The sequence below is a fragment of the Amblyraja radiata genome, chromosome 27, assembly GCF_010909765.2.
Source record: "Amblyraja radiata isolate CabotCenter1 chromosome 27, sAmbRad1.1.pri, whole genome shotgun sequence".
NCBI lineage: Eukaryota > Metazoa > Chordata > Chondrichthyes > Rajiformes > Rajidae > Amblyraja > Amblyraja radiata.
Window position 1 is genome coordinate 23,734,464 of NC_045982.1, and position 22,193 is coordinate 23,756,656.

The 22,193-nt window shown below is 43.1% G+C and overlaps 1 protein-coding gene across 6 annotated transcripts in view; it reads left to right on the forward strand.

Annotated features, from left to right (window-relative positions):
• LOC116988564 (adhesion G protein-coupled receptor B2-like) overlaps positions 1 to 22,193 on the forward strand; it is a 514,190-nt gene that overhangs the window by 224,327 nt on the left and 267,670 nt on the right. For all 6 annotated transcript variants that reach the window (XM_033045397.1, XM_033045400.1, XM_033045401.1 and 3 more), the window contains 3 exons: positions 7,077 to 7,238; positions 16,264 to 16,428; positions 18,801 to 18,902. In XM_033045397.1, the coding sequence (XP_032901288.1) occupies positions 7,077 to 7,238; positions 16,264 to 16,428; positions 18,801 to 18,902 (429 nt within the window). The remainder of the gene's footprint in view (positions 1 to 7,076; positions 7,239 to 16,263; positions 16,429 to 18,800; positions 18,903 to 22,193) is intronic.

Consider the following 22,193-nt stretch of genomic DNA (forward strand, 5'->3'; position numbering starts at 1 on the left):
GCCCTCCCCTCTTCTCACCCCCCCTCCCCCCACCTGTGTGTTTGGGGGGTGGTTAATGTGAGTTTGATGCCGCAACCCCCCCTCCCCCCAAACGCCATTGGGGAAACAGACCCAACAGGTCTGCACTTGGTCTAGTGACACTTAAAATTGTGCTTAGGTACATCCTGTTTTCATTGATTATCCTTGAGATGTTTCTACAACTTGATTGGAGTCCACCAGTGGTAAATTAAATTGATTGGACATGATTTGGAAAGGCACACACCTGTCTATATAAGGTCCCACAGTTGACAGTGCAAGTCAGAGCAAAAACCAAGCCATGAAGACAAAGGAAGTGTCCGTAGACCTCTGAGACAGGATTGTGTCGAGCCACAGATCAGGGGAAGGGTATAAAACAATTTCTGCAGCATTGCAGGTCCCGAAGAGCACAGTGGCATCTGTCATTTTTAAATGGAAGAACTTTGAAACCACCAGGACTCCTCATAGAGCTGGCTGCCCGGCCAAACTGAGCAATCAGGGGAGAAGGGCCTTGGTCAGGGAGGTGACCAAGAACCCGATGGTCACTCTGACAGAGCTCCAGAGTTCCTCTATGGAGATTGGAGAACCTTCCAGAATGACAACTATAACTGCAGCAGCACCAATCATGCCTTTATGGTAAAGTGGCCAGACGGATAATAATAATAATAATAATGGATGGGAAGCCACTCCGCAGTAAAAGGCACATGACAGCCCGCTTCGAGTTTGCCAAAAGGCACCTAAACAAGATTCTCTGGTCTGATGAAACAAAGATTAAACTCTTTGGCCTGAATGCCAAGCGTCACATCTGGAGGAAACCAGGCACCGCTCATCACCTGCCAATACCATACCCACGGTGAAGCATGGTGGTGGCAGCATCATGCCTTGAGGATGTTTTTCAGCGGCAGGAACTGGGAGACTAGTCAGGATCGAGGGAAAGATAAACAGAGCAAAGTACAGAGAGATCCTTGATGAAAACCTGCTCCAGAGCATTCAGGACCTTAGACTGGGGAGAAGGTTCACATCCAACAGGACAATGACCCTAAGCACACAGCCAAGACAACGCAGGAGTGGCTTTGTGACAAGTCTGTGAATGTCCTTGAGTGGCCCAGCCAGAGCCCGGACTTGAACCCGATCGATAATCTCTGGAGGGACCTGAAAATAGCTGTGCATCGACGCTTCCCATCCAACCTGACAGAGCTTGAGGGGATCTGCAGAGAAGAATGGGAGAAATTACCCAAATACTGGTGTGCGAAGCTTGTAGCGTCATACACAAGAAGTCTTGAGGCTGTAATCGCTGCCAAATGTGTCTCAACAAAGTACTGAGTAAAGCATCTGAATACTTATGTAAATGTGATATTTCAGTTATTTCTTTTTAATTACTTTGCAAAAATTTCTAGACACCTGTTTTCACTTTTTTATTGTGGGGTATTGTGTGCAGATTGATGATTAAAAAAAGAAATGCAATCAATTTTAGAATAAGGTTGTAAAGTAACAAAATGTTGCAAAAGTGAAGGGGTCTGAATACTTTCTGAAAGCACCGTGTATGCAGCAAGTTTGATTGATTATCTGTTTTAAAATTAGATAAAGCATGGTGAAATGTGTGTCCAAATGAGAAACCCAATATTGTAGGTATTATCGCTGAGGTATACTATGAGAGGTTTGCCTTTATCTTTAGTTTTAATTTTTCAAAGTTCCCTAGATTTGGAAAAAGTTCCATTGGATTGGAAAATGAGGAAGAGAAAGGAAGAAACTGCAGGCCTATTTGCTTAACATATGCCATAGGAAAAATATTAGGAACTGGAGCTAAAAAAAAAAAAAAGAGTCATTATAAAGCACTACAAATATTTTAAGATAGGACAAGTCAAGATGGTTTTAAGAAAGGTAAATCATGTTTGAGCAACGGAGTTAAAATTATAAGAAGTAATGTGTGGTGGATAAAGGGGAACTGGTCGATGGATTATACTTACCTTTCCACAAGGCATTTGATAATATACCACATCAAAGGTTCTTTCAGAAATTGGAAGCTCACAATGGAGGAGGTAATGCATAATACAAAGTTGTGAGCTACCAAGAAGCAGAGAGGCATAAATAAGTATTTCTCTGGTGCATCACAGACATCATTGATAGGGCCTCAACATTTTTACAGTTTTCCAAAAAAAACGGATGATGGGTAAATTTGCTGATGACACAAAGAAAGATAGGAATGTACATTAAAATTTAAAAAAGACTGCACACATCTCCAAACTCTTGGACCTAGGACTCAGCACCTACGAATTTCTGACCCATAGACCAAAATCACTGAAGACATACAACAAAACCTCCTTCACAATAATTCTCAACATAGGAGCCCTCCAAGGAAACATTGTCAGCCCCTTACTATACTCCCTACACAATCACAACTGAGTAGCCAAATTCTGCTCTAACACCATTTACAGGTTTGCTGATGACTGCGCTGTAGTGGGCTGGATCTCAAACAATGATGAGATGGAGTACAGGTAGAAGATAGAAAGCAAAATTAAGGAGCTAACAAATGACTTCAGGGAACGAGGTGATGTATATGACCCAGTCAGTATCAATGGCGCCAAAGTGGAGATGGTCGGTAAATTACAGTTCCTATGTGCAAATGTCATCAATAATTTGTACCAGGCCAATCACATTGATGTTATGGCCAAGAAAGCACCTCTACTTTCTCAGAAGACTTAAGGTGCTGTGCCACTTGGGCGACATTTTCGGCGTGATGCGGCATGACGCGTGGTGATGCACGTAGTGACATGCAGGTGACACGCGGTGTCTCCCTGTTGCCCCTGGATTTTGGAATGTTCAAAATCCACGGGCGACATCTGGGTGTCTCATTATGTCCAGCGCCCTGTCACACGCTGACGTATGCTGTCCTGCAGGTGACGCCCGGTTAGGGTTAGGGTTGGGGTTAGGGACCACAGATGGGCTGTAAAATATTCTTCCTTCAATGCATGGATTTTAAACACTAATATATTAAAATTAATACAATAAAATCAATTGTGCAAATGAAAAGATGTCTGAGTCGTTCAGTTTTATTTACGGATGTATTGGTCCGCTTCCAGATCCAATCACCATCTCTAACTTTTCACAGGGATGGATTCAGTGAGTGTAGACTGAACTCCCCTCTCCGCTCCACCCCCCTCTTCCCCCTCCCCCTCACCGCCCCTTTCCCTCCTTTCTCACTCCCCACCCTTCTCCCCTCCCCTCTCCCCCTTCTTCCCTTCCCCACTCTTCCTCACTTCTCCCTGCTCCACTCTTCTCCCCCTTATCCACTCCTCCCTTCCCCTCACATCCCCTTCTCCCTCCCTTCTCCCATTCTCCAACACCCCCCTCCCCCCCCGCCACTGCCCCCCATTTGTGGATCCACCCTGCTCGATCCCACTAATAGTACTGCACAAAGACCACATCATCTGTTTTAGTAACATTGACTATGGGATAAATGCAGACTTTGGGAACAACACCCCCCACCTCCCCTCCCCACCTCCGCCCCCTTGCCTTGCTTCAAAATGGGTGGTGGGTATTTAGACTCAGTGGCCGGAGCAGGTGGGTGGCACTGGTACATTGACAACATTGCCTGTACCCAGTTGAAAAGCCCGCTGCCTCTGGGGGTTTGGAGAGACCATTGGAAGAGAGATCTGCCTCTGGGACAACTCGTGGCCAACAGTTTAGTTCCCACGAGGAGCAGGCAGAACATTGGGGGTTCGAGTCCAACCCCTGGGGCTCCTGTGTCACATCATAGTTCAGAGATACAGTGCCTTTCGACCCACCGTCCGCACCGACCAGCGATTTATACTTTTATCAAGCCTATCAACCTAGAGTTAGGGTTAGGGCTAGGACTAGGACTAGGGCTAGGGTTAGGGCTAGGGTTAGGATTAGGGCTAGGGCTAGGGCTAGGGTTGGGGTTAAGGTTAGGGTTAGGGTTTCCTCCCACCCCTCAAAGGCGCACAGGTTTGTATAAATTGTCCCTAGCCTGTGTGGGATAGTGTGCGGGGGATCGTTGGTCGCACGCTGAGTCCACAAATGGGGGGCATCGGGGAAAGTGGTTGGGGAATGGGAGAAGGGAGAGAGAGAGGGTGTGAGGAGGGAGGGGGAGTGGAGAAGGGGGAGAAGTGGAGCGGGGCGAAGGGAGGAAGAGGGGGGAAGGGAAGAAGGGGGGGGAGAAAGGTCGGTGGGGTGAAGAAAGAGGGATGGGGGCGGGAGGGGGGTGGAGGGGAGAGGGGACTTCAGTCTATACTCTCTGAATTCATCCCTGTGAAAAGTTAGAGACGGTGATTGGATCTGGAAGCGGACCAATACATCTGTAAATAAAACTGAACAACTCAGACATCTTTTCATTAGCACAATTGATTTTATTGTATTAATTTTAATATATTGTTTAAAATCCATGCATTGAAGGAAGAGTATTTTACAGCCCATCTGTGGTTCCTAACCCTAGCCCTAACCCTTGCCCCAAACCCTAACCCGATCCGTAACCCTGACCCTAACCCGGAGTCACCTGCAGGACAGCATACATCAGCGTGTATGTCATACAACTTGTCGGTTTTACGGGCGTCAGTCACTGACGCTTGCAGTCGCTGAAAAAAATTGCAAAGTGGGACAGGCCCTTAAGGAAGTTTGGCATGTATCCAACAACTCTTACCAACTTCTACAGAAGCACCATAGAAAGCATCCTCTCATGAAACACTATAGCTTGGTTTGGCAACAGATCTACCCAAGAGCTCAAGAAATTGCAGAAAAATGTTGATGTAGCCTAGTCCATCACACAAACAAGACCTCCCTCCTCCCCCACCGCATCAACATCTACAGTTTATTCTGTCACAGGAAAACAGAATTAAGGAGCATTTACACCCTGATCATTCCCTCTTCTTCCCTCTCGCATTGGGCAGATCATATGTCAGCTTGAAAGCATGTACCACCAGGTCAGGAACTGCTTCTTCCCCGTTGTTATCTGACTGCTGAATGGTCTGGGATGGCCCGATCTCCCAACCTATCTCATAGCAGCTCTTGCACATTTTTTATCTTTATTTTTTCTATACCGTAAAGCTATAACTTCAACACTATATTCTGCACTCTGGTATTTTTCTGTTTGCAATTGTGTATGGCTTTATTACATTTATGTATAGTATGATTTGATTGGATAGCAGTTTTCACTGCATCTTGACACATAGATAGATGGGATAAAGAGTGAACTTAGATCTGGATTTTTAGAGAGAAACTAGACCAAGTGGGACCCGTTGGGTCCCTGTCACATGGGACGGCTGTTCCTCGAACGCAATATTCTACCACTGACCAATAGGCCGCAACTGCGCAGGCGCAGCTGACAGGTTCCTGTTGTGATGTCAGAGATCCTCGTTGTGACAGGAGTCACAACTACCCTCACCATCCCTCTTCTTACCCCTATCCTTCACTCCCCGTCATCCCCAGCACTTCCTCCCCCTCCTCTTCACCCTCCCTCTTCTTCCCCCTATCCTCCTCCCATCCCCACTCCCTCCCTCACCTCTCCCTCCCTCTCCTTTCCCTACCCTCATTCACTCCCTCCCTCCATAATATATGAAATTGTCTTAGCAAGAAGTATGAATACTGAATGGTGAGAGCAGAGGGACCTAAATGTGCTCACATATGATTCGCTAAGAACTCGGATAAATGTACAGCAAGTAAATGGAAAAGCTAATAATATGTTTATAATTTATTGCAAGGGGAATTGAACACAAAATAGTGAAGTTAAGGGGCTCTCCCACTGCGGCGACCTAATCCGCGAGTTAAGAAGAGTGCCTACGGGGGGGAGAGAGGGGGAGAGAAGAAGAGAGAAGGGGTGAGAAGGAGTGGAGACACTTTTAAGAAGTATAATAAAGTTTAGCGAGCATTTTACCTACCGGTAATTAAATTTTACCTACCGGTAATTAAAATGCCCGGTCAGCGAAGGAGATTGCCTACGGCTGCCCTCGACTGCCTGCAACTAAATAGCAAACCCACTCCACTGCACTACGAGTTAAAAAGAACCATGCCGACCAAATTTTACATGCGGAAAATTTTTCAACATGCTGAAAATGTTTCCGCAACCTAGCTGAGGCCGCGAGTAGGAGGGAACTTCCCTCGAGCATGAAGGAGAGTTCCAGTGACCTCATAGGACCTCCTAGGACCACGTGTCGACCATGCTGCGAGTTTGAGTCGAGGGCAAACTCTTCTAAACTCGCAGATTAGGTCGCCGCAGTGGGACAGCCCCTAAAGAGCTCAGTTACTTAGCACATTGATAAATCCTCATCAGTAATGGTCTCTTTATTTAAGGAAGAAGGTTAATGCATTAAAAGCAGCTCATGGAAGACTTATTGGATGAGGGTGATTTGCCTTTGAAAGAAACGTTGGACAGGCCAGACCTGGGTCTCAAGAGTTAGTAGGTAGGACACTTGGTAGAGATTTAGGATACTGAGGGGTAAAGACAGAGTGCCCGCTGTCTTATGGACGAATCTCAAAAAAGTGATTGCAGTTTAAAAAGAGGAGTCACACATTTAAAACAGAGGTGAAGCAAATGACTTGCTCCAGCAACGTCATGAGCCTCAGGAATTATTTTCCACAAATAGAGATGGAAGCAACATATTTGAATATCTACAGGGTAAAGATAAATATTTACTTGAAATGAATGCTTACTAGGAGTAGGTGAAAATGCTATCTTGAGGTTACAATGAAATCATCCATGCTCTTATTTTATGGCAGAACAGACATGAGGGACTAAATGCGTACTTCTGTTCCTAGTTCAGATTTTTATACAAAACAAGCAGATGGAAGTGAAAATGGAGTGGCCAAGCCAGTGCAATAACCTGACCCCATCTTGGATGGGGACTTGACTTTCATTTGGGATATGTAAGGATAAAACGAGTGATATGTATATCTTTTTAATTACTTCTTCAGTTTTATGAATGATAAACTCTGAAATATTGCTGACTTTTTAATGATTTAGGGTTGAGACCAATAGTATTTTCCAGACCTACCCGCAGTGACTTAAAAGCACACAAAATTAAATTTATGTTCCTCTTATTTGTTAACAGTTGAAGGGCAGTGGCTGGATTGGGGACCGTGGAACAGATGCTCAGTCACGTGTTCAAATGGAACGCAGCAGAGGACCCGCAAATGCATTTTGACGCAGGGATGGACAGCGTGTAAAGGTCACCAGGCTGAGGCCCGCAAATGCTTCAACCAGGAATGCTCAAGTAATTTCCTTTGATCTTATATTGAGTAACTCGTCTCTATAAATGTTGTTACTTGATAATAGCCTTCAATCACTGCTTCCGATTCTATAAATTAGCCTCTGTAAATGACAGTGATTGACAACAAATTCCATTTGTAAATTAGTCTCCTTGGACAGTTCCAAAATAGTGTAGCTTTTCACTCTAAAAATATGGCAACTATTCTTGGTAGAGCACCCAGCTGCGTCTGGGTCCCCTCCAGAAGAGCAACTTCCCACTCAAAAGCTCTGTGACTGACAACAAAGCTTTTACCTAATCATTCCATGACAAAATTACACTGAAATTGTTGGATGTAGCGATCATTATAATGGAATGGTATTGGGCAACCTGTAAACATATTATCTGAAATACAAGAAACACCTTAAAAATGTTCAAGATTAAATAACATTTATTAACCTCTTCAGCTTTGCTCTTATGATTTATCATATCATCTGAATCCATCTTTGACGACAGCCCATTACTCACTCCTGCTATCTTGAATATTTACAACTGGCAAATGTTTCCATTTTAATCTGGTGGTACATGCTTTCAGGCTTTTATATCTTCTGCCCAACGGTAGAGATGAGAAGAGAGAATAACTGAGGTGTGAATGGTTCTTGATTATGTTGGCTAGTTTCACAAGGCAGCATGAAATACAGATGGGATCGATGAGGGTTTACTGGTTTGCATTATGGACTGGGCTACGTTCACAATGTTCTGCAGTTTCTTGCTGTCTTGGGCAGAGCAGTGTCATACCAAGCTATGTTGCATCTGGATGGTAAGTCATTTGAGTAATTGTTAAAGGACTTGCTAAAATCCATATAGACAACATCTACCAATCTGCCCTGATCAGATTCAAGATATTTTCACACATTGGTGGTGCATGTACTGTATAAGAGAAGCTGCCAGGGTGCAATTATGACATTTAAAAGACACTTTGGTATGTACATGGATGGGAAAGGTTTGGAGAAATATGGGTCAGGTACAGGCAAGTGAGACTAGCTCAGTTAGGTAACTTGGTTGGCATAGTCAGCAGGAGAGCATGTTTCTCTGATATACAACCCTTTGACTCCATGACTCAAAATCACCATCTTCAACGTCGATTGAAAACAGGTTTGATCATGCGAACCAAACTGCCATAAGTTAATTCCAAACTTTCAGAAACTTTGCAAAGTGTGCACAGATTTTGGAAAAGATTAAGCAAACCAAAACATATTACACTTGACATATTTAAATGTCATCCAATTATTAAGGCGTTATGAAGCGGCAAGAAAATGTTGCTAATGTTGTGTTTACATTTCCGCCTAAAACTCTCAAAGCCAAAAAACATCAACATCAAAAACAAGCTCAAACCACATTTTGTTACGGGAGTGCCAAGATTAGGCTTGGGGGACCAAACATAATTTTCTGCAGATGTTTCTGCGCTCACAGGCCCTAATAAGTTTGCCAGCTTTTCACATTCTATCACTTAGTGTAGTGTGCTGATTATTCATGACTAACCCATGTCTAAATAGTCAACAGTAAGAGGGGAGTTAGGAGAAACAGATAGGAAAGTTTAAGCAGGGGACGAGAACAGGAGAGAGAAGAGGAAGAGAAGGGGAAGGAGAGGAAGGGAGGATGATGTGGGATCTCAGCTACTTACCACCATTGGGAATATCCCGGCAATCTTCCGGTGTTGGGAAGTTTTATGTGCTAAGGGTTAGGAGCTGCGGATGGAGTAGAGTTGGGGAGGTGGAATTGGTCAGACTTTTTATATTGAGGTGGGATGTGGGGTGGGATAGAGGCAGCTCTTCTTTAATGTGTGAACATTGTGGGGAAGCAGCCAGGTTTCTATCATCAGTCTTCCCCTCCCTCACTCTTCTGCACATTGCAGCAACCAGTCATTTTGTGATGCACTAGTTTGCCCTTAAGAGATACTTGGACAGGTACATAAATAAGACAGGTTTAGAAGGACATCGGTCAGGCCCATGTGGGACTGGCTCAGTCAGGCAACTTGGTCAGTTTGGGATGGGCCAAAGGACCTGTTTCTATGCTGTAAAGTGTTATGACTCTATGCCCCTCAGGTCTCTTATGTCTTTCCCCTCTCACCTTAGATTTTCATTAATGAATACTAATTAAATAAATTATTATTATTCAAACCTATTTTGGACTATTCATGCATTACTCACCGAGGACACAAATTGGAGGGCCTTCGATATTTACTGTAAAAATTCTTCTCTGTGCTGTGACGAGTTTGAAGGGGATGAAGGCCGTTGGACAGTGATGATAGCCGCCGAGAATGATGGGGGGATTGGGGGGGTGTGGGACCATGTGTACTGACTAGGTTAGGTCTGCTACGTGATTTTAATTTGTTATATGCAAAACAAAGCATTTCACTGTGCATAGGTACATGTGACAATAAAGTATCATTGAATCATGGAAAACACCACGATATGCTGTTTCGTGCTTGTTGATTGCAGCACCCATATCCCCACGGCTTACTCGATGTCTGCGTGAGGTATGATATAGACTGCATTCAGGGTGAAAGCAGGGAATTCTCTTGGTAGATGGAATGGTTGGAAATTAGATGTTCCAGGGTAGCAGAAATAGGAGAAGGTTACCATGTCCGAGCACCATGATGAGTTCACAATGAAGCAGACACCACCACCTCTTCCTTTTCCGGACATCGTCATTCAGTCAAGAGAATCAAGAATGTTTAATTGTCATAAATGTACCGAAACAGAACAATAAAATTCTTACTTGCAGCAGCATAACAGGTTTGTAAACACAGCACTCAATAGATCATAAATTAAAACAGATAAAAAAAGAGTTCGTAAAGAGAAGCAAAACGAACATCATATTAATGCAAAAGTAAATAAAAGCTCAATTCCATAGTGCAACCAGGGCAGTTCAAAGCTTAATTGGTGTTTGTAGTCTGTCAACACCTGATGGTTGTTGGGAAGAAGCTTTTTCTCAACCTGGAGCTCAAAATTTTCAGATTCCTGTACCTTCTTCCCGATCGCAGGAATGAAATGAGAGTGTGATCAGGATGGTGAGGGTTCTTGATGATGCTGGCTGCCTTTTTGAGGCAGCGTCTCTTTTAGATCACTTCGATGGTGTTGAGGTCAGTACCTGTGAGCAATGTTCACCACTTTTTGTAATCTCCTTTGTTCCCGAGCATTTGAGTTGCTGAACCAGGCTGTGACGCAACAAGTCAAAATGTCCTTTACCATACACCTGTAGAAGTCCAAGAGAATAATAATCGACATACCAAATCTCCTCAATTTTTCAAGGAAGTAGAGACATTGATGGGTTTTCTTTATGATTGCATAAATGTGCTGGGCCCAGGACAGATGTTCAGAGCTATTCACAACCTGGAACTTAAAGTTAGTTGACTCTCTCCACCACCGGCCCATGGATGAAGACAGGTTTATGGATCACGGGCCTTTCTCTTTTAAAGGCAACAATCAGTTCCATGACATTGACATTGACACTGACATTGAGAGCAAAGTTGTTGTTCTGGCACCATTCAACCAGACATCAATCTCTCTCCTATATTCTGACTCATTATTACCCATAATTTGTCCAACGGTGGTGTCGTCGCTGAATTTAAACATGAAGTCCATGTGGTGGATGGAAACATTTTTGAACCATATATAAATGAAGAGAAAAGGTTAGTGATGAAAAAAGTAGTCCCTTATGCTGTCAAAAAGAGTCATTGAATCATAGAGATGTACATCACAGAAATGGGTTCTTTGACTACCACGTCTAAGCAATGCTTTATATATTCACAAATTTCCATCTACACATTTGCAGATCACACTTCTTTGGTGAGCAGGTTCATGACAATAATGAGATGGAGTACAGAAAGGAGATAGAAAACGTAGTAATCGTTTAAGGACAATAACCTCTCTCTCAATGTCACCAAGGCAAAGGAGCTAATTATCGAGTAGTGGATGCCCCAATCAGCATCAATTGTGCTGAAGTGGAAATGTTTGAGAGCTTCAAGTTCCTTGATGCTTCTGTTAATATTACCAATGATCTGCGTGGACCAACTACATTGAAACAACATTCAAGAAGGCACACCATCACCTCAACTTCCTTAGAGACTGAGGAAGTTTAGCAAATCTCCAATGATTATTACAAACTTTTGCATGCCAAAAAGCATACTCTCAGGTTGCATCACAGCATGGTTTGGGAGCACCTCTGCCGAATACTACACAAAATTGCAGAGAGTTGAGGGTATAACCCAGTCCATCAAAAAGACCAAACTCCCCACCATTGACTCAATCTTCACTTCACATTGCCTCGTAAAACCATCAAAGGTTCACCAGAATGATTCATGCGATGGCAGGAATCATAAAACAAAGACTTCATTAATGTATTGAAGGTTCATCTCCAACCTAAATGGCTAAATGGTGGCAAGAAGGAATGCCAGTGGAAGGAAAGAAATGACTGTCGCAAAGAATATCCTGTAGACCTATGGACTGAGAGAATATTAGAAAGCAAAAAATACTGAAGTAGAAAAGGAAATAAATGAAAGTTGAAAATGGAATATAAAAGCTGCCTCGTGTATGTAAAAATTGAGAGAATGGAAAAAGTAGATTATAGTCATAGAGCGCAAAAATAATCCCTTAAATTCATCATGTCTTTGCTCGCCATCAAGTACCTCGATATACATATCCCAATTTCTAGTAATTAGCACAGTCTTTAATGTATTTCACGTACTCACCTAAAGGCTTCTTAAATGTTATAGGCAGTACATTTCCAGATTTCAAACTTCTGGACAATACATTTCTTCTCGTTGCCTATTTCGCTCCATAGATGCTGCTGCACCCACTGAGTTTCTCCAGCTTTTTTGTGTACCTCCATATCTTATATTCCATATCCCAGCTAATAAAGGCATGTATCCCAAATACCTGCTTAATAACCTTATCTCTACCTGTGCTGCTGCCTTAAGGATTTTTAGATATATCCAGCATGGTTCTCTGTTCACTGACATTCCCCAGGATTCTCCCACTCATTGTGTATATCCTACCTTGGACATATCCTTGGATCTACCTTCGACATATCCAGCATGATTCCTCTTTTCATTGATATTCCCCAGGGTTCTCCCACTCATTGTGTATTTCCAACCTTCATTAGACCTCCCAAAATGCATCACCTCATGTTTTCAACAACGCATTCCATCTGCCATTGCTCTGCTCTTCTTCGCAATTATACTCCTTTAAAACATTTCATAGACCAATTATAATACAGAATAAGAAAATGGCAGGCATTATCAAATATGGATGACACAGTGACGCAGGTGGTAGAACAACTGCTTCACAGCGCAAAGATCCTGAGATTCTCAGAAGCTCATAATAGATCAAGAAACTGCAAATGTACCTCTGATGTGCACAAGTGGTGGGAGAGGCTAAGCAGGGGACTACAACTTAATTACTTTGACACTTCTACATTGGAAAATTTCTGGAATCCACTTTTGAGGAAATGAAACAGGGCACTTAGAAATTCATAACATGACTGGACAGAAAAAAAACATGCTTTAGAAGGGAAATTATGTTTAACATATTTATTGGTGCTCTTTGAGTATGTGGATGGATAAGGAGAGTTTATTGATGTGTTTGGATTTCCAAAACAAATTCATTAAGATGCTACATAAAAGATCGCTCATGATATTTTGAGTCATATATTAGTTTGAATGGAATATTGGCTAACTGGCAGAAATAGAATATGAGAATTAATGAGGGAAGTTTAGATTAACTAGCCATAACTCCTGGGTACCACGGGATAGAGGTGGGATCCATGTGAGGTAAAAGACAAGGCAAACCTGCAGTGGAGACAGGATGATGAGGAAAGATAGTTCTAAACCACTAGGGTATGAGGTTGCACAACAATTATATTGCAGAGGAACTCCAACAGCTGATATTATTTCCATAGATATCACTGTTACATTGGTACGGAACATTTGCATTTTTCAGCTTGAAATTGTGCAATATGGTGCATACTGTAGCGAGTCTTATAACTTACACTTGAATGCAATATATATGCTTTAAATTGGATTGGAGCGTTTTTGAAAGGGGGGAGGCTGTGCGATCACTGATCACTGGCCTTGGAGGTACCCGGTGAGGGTGTGGAGCAACCGAGTGGGGAGAGGGTGTGGAAGAAGGGTAGGAACTTTTTGAAATTTGATGTATTAAAATCATGTTTTAGTGCACTGTAGAAGTATGATTTCAATGTTTTTTGTATGAAGTATTTTTAAGAGGTAACTTTTTAAGGGGCAACTTTATCCACATAAAGGGTGATGGGTGTATGGAACAAGCTGCCAGAGGAGGTAGTTGAGGCAGGGACCATCCCAACATTTAAGAAAAGTTAGACTGATACATGGATAGGACAGGTTTGGAGGTATGGACCAAAAGCAGGTGGCGTAGCTGGGACATGTTGGCGGGTGTGGGCAAGTTGCGCCGAAGGGCCTGTTTTCACTCTGTATCACTCTATGACTACATTATACCTCCACCATGCATGAATGCTTCAAAATCAAGTGATCGAGATTTATTGCCATATACTCAAGCATAGAAACATAGAAAATAGGTGCAGGAATAGGCCATTCGGCCCTTCGAGCCAGCACTGCCATTCAATATGATCATGGCTATTCATCTTAAATCAGTACCTCTTTCCTGTTTTTTCCCCATATCCCTTGATGTTGTTAGCCCCAAGAACTAAATGTAACTCTCTCTTGAAAACATCCAGTGAATTAGCCTGCACTGCCTTCTGTGGCAGAGAATTCCACAGATTCACAACTCTCTACGTGAAGAAAGTTTGTCCTCATCTCAGCCCTAACTGCCCCCCCCCCCTTTATTCTTAAACTGTGACCCATGGTTCTGAACGCCCCCAACATCGGGAACATTTTTCCTGCAGTTACAGTAAGTGAAAATCTAGCAGGCAAGCAGGATGCTTTCTCCAACCATCCCCATTTGAAGTCCACTACCTTCCACCGTTTCTACCCAGTGCTTGGTACTTACTTCAAGCAGCCACTGGTTGTCCTCCAGGATGCACCGAGCCGCAGCCTGATCCATGCCGGTCACCTGGGCAAATTCGACACAGAGACTCTCTCTCTCTCCCCCCTCTCTTCCGCTCTCTCTCCTCTCAACCCCCCTTTCTCTCTCTCCCCTATCTCTCCCCTCCCCCTCTCTCTCCCCTCTCTCTCTCTCCTCACTCCCTCTCTGTCTCCCCTCACCCCCTCTCCCCCTCTCACTCTCGCCCCTTCCCTCTCTTCTCTCTCCCCCCCTCTTTCCCCCCTCTCTCCCCTCTTTCCCCCCTCTCTCCCTCCCACCTTACTCTTCCCCCTCTCTCTTGTCCCCTCTCTCTCTCCCTCTCTCCCCTCTCTCTCTCCCCTCTCTCTCCCCTCTCTCTCCCCTCTCTCTCCCCTCTCTCTCCCCTCTCTCTCCCCTCTCTCTCTCTCCCTCTCTCTCTCTCTCCCCTCTCTTTCCCCTAACTCTCTCTCCCCCTCTCTTTCTTCTCTCTCTCCCCCCACTCTCTCCTCTCTCTCCCCCTTGCTTCCCCCCAACCTCTTTCTCCCTCCCTCTCTATCTCCCCCTCTCTCTCCCTCTCCACACACTCTCCCCTCTCTCTTTCCCCTCCCTCTCTCTCCTCTCTCTTCCCCCCTCTCTCCTCCTCTCTTCCCCATTTCTCCCTCCTACCTCACTCTTCCCCTTGCCCTCTCTCCCTCTCTCTTTCCCCCGTTTCTCTCTTCCCCCTCTCTCTTCCCCTTCTCCCATTCTCTCCTACCCTCTCCTCCCTCTCTCTCTTCCCTCTTTCTTCCCTCTCACCCCTCTCTCACTCCCCCCCCCTCTCCCCCTCTCTCTCCCCTCCCCCCCCTCCCTCTTCTCTCTCTCCATTCACTCGCCCCCTGTCTCTCCCCTCTCTCTCTTCTCACCCCCCCCCTCTCTGTCCCCCCACTGTCTCCCTGTCTCCTTCCCCTCTCTCTCTCTCCACCTCCCTTTGAGAGTCTGTCCCTTCGGCACAGAGACTCTCGCGGCAGCGGCAGCGGTGCTTCCGATGCCCCTGACGCCCGGGACATGCACTGTCCGGAGTGCTCCATGGCCAGAGCTGCAGCGAGCGACACGCCGGCCCCGGCAAACACTCGTCCGTCCCGGCTCTCCGCATCTGTTCCGGCTGTTGGTTCTGCTCCCATCCCTCCCGCAGCCCCTGCTCTCCAACACCCGCGGACCATGCAGTTTATCCGAGTTTTGAAATTTTCGTTGATCACAAAATTTCTCACCACTGAGCGTGAGAAATTTCTGATGAGCGTGAGGGCGTGAAAGTTTGCTTGAGGGCGTGAGTCTCACGCTCAAAGAGTTGGCAGCCCTGATTATGTCTGATTGAATTTTTGTTTTTAGTTGTGCGTTTTTATGGCTATATATTATTGGAAAGAGATTGATGTGATTGTCAGTAATGAAGGCAAGGTATTGTACGTAGGAGGATTGTTGGTAAATTGGAAGTTGCAGCTGAGATGCCTTATATGTGCTCTATCATATTCCTTGTGACAGTAGATGTGGTGCACATGGACTTCAACAAGGCCTTTGACAAGGTCCGACCTGGGGGACTGGTCGACAAGGATAGGGGCCATGGGATCCAGGTCGTGGGTAATTGGATTCTAAATTAATTTGTTAGTAAGGAATAGAAGGTGAAAATAAAATTATAAAAATATTTAACGGATGTTAGTATTGGAGAATTATTCTGGATGTACTGCATGATGACAATGTGAGCACCATTGATAGAATGGTTAATGATCCAACCCATCTGGCTGGAAGTTAACTGATTTGCATAGAGAGAATCTCTATCTCTTAATCTCAACAGTGCCATTTCTTTCAAAGAAATATCAGATTTCACAACACGAGTTAATTGCTTGATTTTGATGATGAGTGATATTTGAAGTTGATAAATATTTTTGTACACAAATAATTTATAAAGACTGCTGCTGCAATTACAGACAAATTTCTGAAATGAATTAATTACATTTTTTTTTCAGATGATGGCAAATGGGGTCCATGGAACCACTGGAGTTTGTGTTCCAAGACTTGTGACAGTGGCTGGCAACGGCGCTTCCGAATGTGCAAAGGGACAAGTGTTAAAGGTTACCCATGTGAAGGATCAGGAGAAGAAGTCAAGACATGTAATGAGAAAAGATGTCCAGGTCAGGAGAATTGTATTTCAAAAGAATTAACTTAGTACAATAATTTATACTTTATTTTCTCTGCTTGTTTGTTTTCATCATCCTTTGTTCACAAAGAGTCTCTTAATGGCAGAAGGAGTATAGAGGCCACAAAATAATTCTGCATGAAATCCAGTCTAGTACTAATCCTTGGTGCATTTTCAGTAGCAGATCCATCTTAAAAATTCAGTTAGGTAAATCAGGTACTTGACCCCAGTTTTACTCAGAACCAATGCATGAACATTCCTGTTCATGTTATAGACATTGATCTTGGATGCCTTATTTTGGCAGAGTAGACCAGAAAATGTTTGAAATATTCATCAAAATAGACAAAGGTAGCAGAGCAAGAAAGAGTTGATATTTGAGCCTGGTGATTTATCGGTTCCTTGGTGTTACTAACAATCTGTCATGGACCAACTGCGTTTGCTCGCTGCATTTCATCAAAAGTAATGCATTATTGGCTTTGTTATCTTTATTCATTTGTTAGATGAAAAGTATTAAAAGTTAGAAATCCTTCAGTAAAATTGCAAAATCGCCCATTGTTCTCAGGTGGGTTTTAACATGCAAAATGAAAACGCTTCTGAAGCTCCATTTACCATTTAAATAATCGTAAACTCTCAATGCGTTTGGAAATAAATTTTACTCAGATGCAAGGTAAGGAATGGGATAATTGTCAGCTGTTAGTTGGACAAAATCAGGAGATTTTATTATTTGCCAAAATATATTTCTCAATGTTTCTTGTTTAAAGCCTGCACAATCACCCAAACTACTTATTTATTTATGTCGCAATGTGAGTACAAACTTCCCCAAGCCCTGCCTTACAATCACAGTGGGCACTATATTGAGAAATATATTTTGGCAAATAATAAAATCTCCTGATTTTGTCCAACTAACAGCTGACAATTATCCCATTCCTTAGCTTGCATCTGAGTAAAATTTATTTCCAAACGCATTGAGAGTTTACGATTATTTAAGTCGCGGAGCTCCCAGTGCGGCGGCGCTGACCGACATCACGGAGTCCTGGGGCCCTTTGCCGAGGGCTGTCAGCATGAATCTCCGCCCGGTGCAGCCTGGGGACGTCGGGAGCTGCGGACTCCAGTGGGAAGCGGCCGGTGGGAAACCCCCCACACACACACTAACCCCCCCCACACACACCAACCCCCCTTGCCCACACACTAACCCCCCTACACACTAACACCCCCACACACACACTACCCCCCCCACACACACATGATAACACCCCACCACATACACACACTAACCCCCCCCCACATACACTAACCTCCCTCTCCCACACTAACCCCCCCCCCCCCCACACACTACCCCCCGCCCCCAGATTTGCTGCTAAATGAGATTCCATTGTGATGTACCCATTCCCCCAACGTAACCCGTTCCCCAACGCAATAATTCCCTCCCTCATTGTAAACTTTTTTAAAAAATGCAATTGCACTAAGATTTAATGTGATGTAGGTGCCACCGACAAGGCCATCTTTTGTTATCCAAAGCTAATCATTAAACTTTGCTGTGCTGGTTTAGGCTGGTAGATTCTTCCCCTGAAGGACATTTGCTGTGAAGGACTCAGTGTTCTGGGATAGAAACACTGTAGCCGGAGGGCATTATGACATCATAACTGCCTAACTGCCAGTGCAGATTTGAAGAAATCCAACTTCTAAATGTCATCTTAAAACTGTTCAATTTCCCCACTACGTCCCTCTCCTTACAACAATGTAAAAACACTCTCATAGCTTGTGTATTGGCAGCTGAGATCACATTGTGATGTCATTTTCGGTGTTTGGAGTTCGGTGTTCAGCGGTTGCCTGAGATCCCATTGTAATTGGAGGACTGTGAGATGTCATTGTGACATCATCACTGGGAGCTGCTGGAAGAGTCTCCCTCGCAAAGGCAGTTATTATTCTCAAAGTTGGCTTTTTTTTTACTTTAAATATCAAACGTGAAATATTACATCAAATCTGAAGGAAACTTATTACATCGACAACGAGAGAAAGCAGAGATTCTGTAAACATTTTCTCGCTAATGTGCACCATTTTGGCGAAAATACAATCACACTTAAACACGCACACACACACACACACACACACACACAGAAACAAGACGTGACTTTTATAAGTATATCGATAAGTGTAATATAAATGTAATTAATTGGTACAGTGCATACTAACTCCTGTAAATTACTGAAATGTGTAGATAAATGCGTATGAGGGTATACTTTGATTATTTTAATGCTCTTTGTTAATGCATCTGCAGCTTCTAGTGGGTACAATGTAAAAATTAAGTTTTATTTTAAATTGTGTTTCAAAACATTTGGTTTGTTTAATTCAATACCTTTCCTGTAGCTCCTCATGAGATGTGTAGAGATGACTACATCATGGCAATGACATGGAAAAGGACTGCAGCTGGAGAACTTGTTTACAGCAAATGCCCTCCTAATGCAACAGGTAATAAGTACATTAAAATTCTTAAGTTATTTTAATCATGTTAGCTCAGAAGGTATAGACATTTTGGTAAAGTGAGAGAGAAGCAGTCAGATTCAGGTTAACTATCATTAAATCATTAAATCTGTTATAAAATAGTTGAGATTTGTTAGTTGATGGATTGAAATGAGAGTTAGAACCAGAAGTTTTGTTTTGACTGCACATTAATTTTAAGCATGATCCTGAATTATTTCCCCCTTCCCCCCCCTCCCCCCACATAAAAAAGGCTAGAACTCCAGAACAAAAAACTCAACTAACTAAAAAAAAAAAAACAGAGAAAAAACAGACAGCTGCAGGCTGGGCAGCCATACCATACAGGACGGCGCCTGTAGGCCTGAAACATAGAAACATAGAAAATAGGTGCAGGAGGAGGCCATTTGGCCCTTTGAGCCAGCACCGCCATTCATTGTGATCATGGCTGATCATCCACAATCAGTAACCCATGCCTGCCTTCTCTCCATATCCCTTGATTCAGCTAGGCCCTGGAGCTCTAACTTTTTTTTTTAATTCATCCAGTGAATTGTCCTCTACTGCCTTCTGTGGCAGAGAATTCCACAAATTCCCAACTCTCTGGGTGAAAACGTTTTATCTCATCAGTTTTAAATGGCCTCCCCTTTATTCTTAGACTGTGGCCCTGGTTCTGGACTCCCCCAACAGTGGGAAATGTTTTCCTGCGTCTAGCTTGTCCACTCCTTTTATAATTTTATATGTTTCTATAAGATCCTCTATTTCTGTGAATACAAGCCCAGTCTTTCAAATCTTCCTCGTATGACAGTCCTGCCATCCCGGGGATTAACCTCGTCCTTCCTCAAATTAGGAGACCAAAACTGCACACAATAATCCAGATGTGGTCTCACCAAGGGCCTGTACAACTGCAGAAGGACCTCTTTACTCCTATATTCAAATCCTCTTGCCAACATGACATTAGTTTTCTTTGCCTGCTGTACCTGTATGTTTACTTTTAGTGACTGGTGTACAAGGACCTTATCAAAGGCTATCCGAAATTCCAGATACACTATATCCACTGGCTCTCCTTCATCCATTTTACCTTACACATCCTCGAAAAATTCCAGAAGATTAGTTAAGCAGGATTTCCCTTGGTTGAGAACTAGACAATCGGATCTCTCCATTATGGCTGGCTACAATGTTCTTTTTCATCAAGAAATAAAACCAGGAAATGCTGGAAACATTAAGCAGGTCACCGTTGATAAATTATAGCCAATTATCTGGAGCCTGGGACTAACATTCAAGAGAATTTAGTTTAAACTCTGTCGTGACAGCTGTGGAATTTAAATTCAGATAGGAGCCTGGATTATTTTTTGAAGCACATCATTAGCAATCATGATCACAAAACTACTGGACTGTCATAAAAAAACATCTGTTTGGCAATGTCCTCTAAGGAGGAATCCTAGATTCTTACATGCAACTCTAAACTCACCAATGAGTTTGACTGTCAAAAGCCTTCTGAAATGACAGGATGAACTATTCAATTGGAGCATGACTTGAAACAGGGAAAGCATAAAACTGGACAAATTATCAAGCATTAGCTTAGGCACTGAATTCAGATATGACAAAGTTGCTTCTGCCTTAATTTACCTTTTAAAGTTCTACAAACAAATATCTGGGAGATAATACAGAAATTGGGTGTGCTGCAAAAACCGAAGGATTTCCCCCGTAGACTCAAAAGGCAACAGCTTGACAAAGTGATTCTCACAAAATCATTCATTAAAGACAACATGGATGGCTCATTAAATAAACAGTCTCACGGATGACCAGGACAAGAGCTTCAGGCCCAGGAGAACACCACCAAGCTGAAAGCTACCCTCCAAGGAACTCACCATAATGACATGGAAACATATGACTGCTGCTGGGTCCGAGATCCCACTCCAGGTCTTGGCACTCCTTCCCCTTTGCCCGACAGCATTGTTGGAGTACTTTCACTAGTAGACTGCAGCCTTTCAAAAACATGGCTCTCCAACCACAATTTAGGTGGTGAAAATGGAGAGGATGAGATGGAGTTTCTTCCCAGAGGCCATTAGGACTGTAAACTCCTACCTCACCAGGGACTAACTTTACTGTACAATTTTACTGTTGTGTGGTGTCTTTTTAAAATTGCTGTTTTTTTCTTTTTTCTTCCCACAAATATGTAATATGTGAATATGTGATTCTGTTCCATTCTGTTTTTTTTTGCACCATCTGCAAGCATTGCCACTTTTCATTTCACTGCACATCTCGTATGTGTATGTGATGAACAAACTTGACTTGACTTGAATTTTGAGGGCAATTACACATTTGCCGGCAAAACCCAAATCCCCAAAAATAAATTAAAGACTTAACAGGCTATTACATTATCACCATTGCCTTCACTTTTTCATCACCTCTCCCTCATCACCGATGACATACATTATTTTACAATTGATCCCTGTTCATGGAAATCCTTGTACTATTCGACAAGCAACTGATCTCCCAAATTGCCCTTGTCAGGCAAGAACGGTGAATGTGGGAGGAGTGCAAGTAAATAAATGTTATGTATTTTATAAAATATTGCCCAACTGTGTTCTCATTGCAACCCACATGGTTACGAAAATGATTTGTATAGATTTACTATTTTCTTTATTTTTCAACCTGTATCTCTAAATTAAATTAAGCTAAGCTAAACTAAGTAAGCCAGTTAGCTGAATATCAGGTTGGTGGTAAAATGTTGGAAACCATTGTGAAGAAAGTGAAAATGAAACACGTAAAAAAATGACATGATGAAACAGAGAAGTTTTCCGATGAAAAAAAGATAATCTGTTAAACAAATTTATTAGTATTCTTTGAAAAGTAACTTACAGGATAGTAAAGACCAACTAGTTAATGTTGTGCATTTAGATTTCCAAATATGTCACATAAATTCTTATTTGACGAGATAAGAGATCACTGCATTAATCGTAATACACGTGTATTAATATGACCAAAGGATCATCTTAACAGACCCAAATCAAATAGTAAAAATAAACAATAGACAATAAGTGCAGGAATAGGCCATTCAGCCCTTTGAGCCAGTGCCGCCATTCAATGTGATCATGGCTGATCAACCACAATCAGTATCTCGTTCCTGCCTTTTCCCCTTATCCCCTGACTCTGCTATCTTTAAGAGCCCTATCTAGCTTTCTCTTGAAAGTATCCAGAGAACCGGCCTCCACTGCCCTCTGAGGTAGAGAATACCACAGACTCACCACTCTCTGTGTGAAAAAGTGTTTCCTTTTCTCCGTT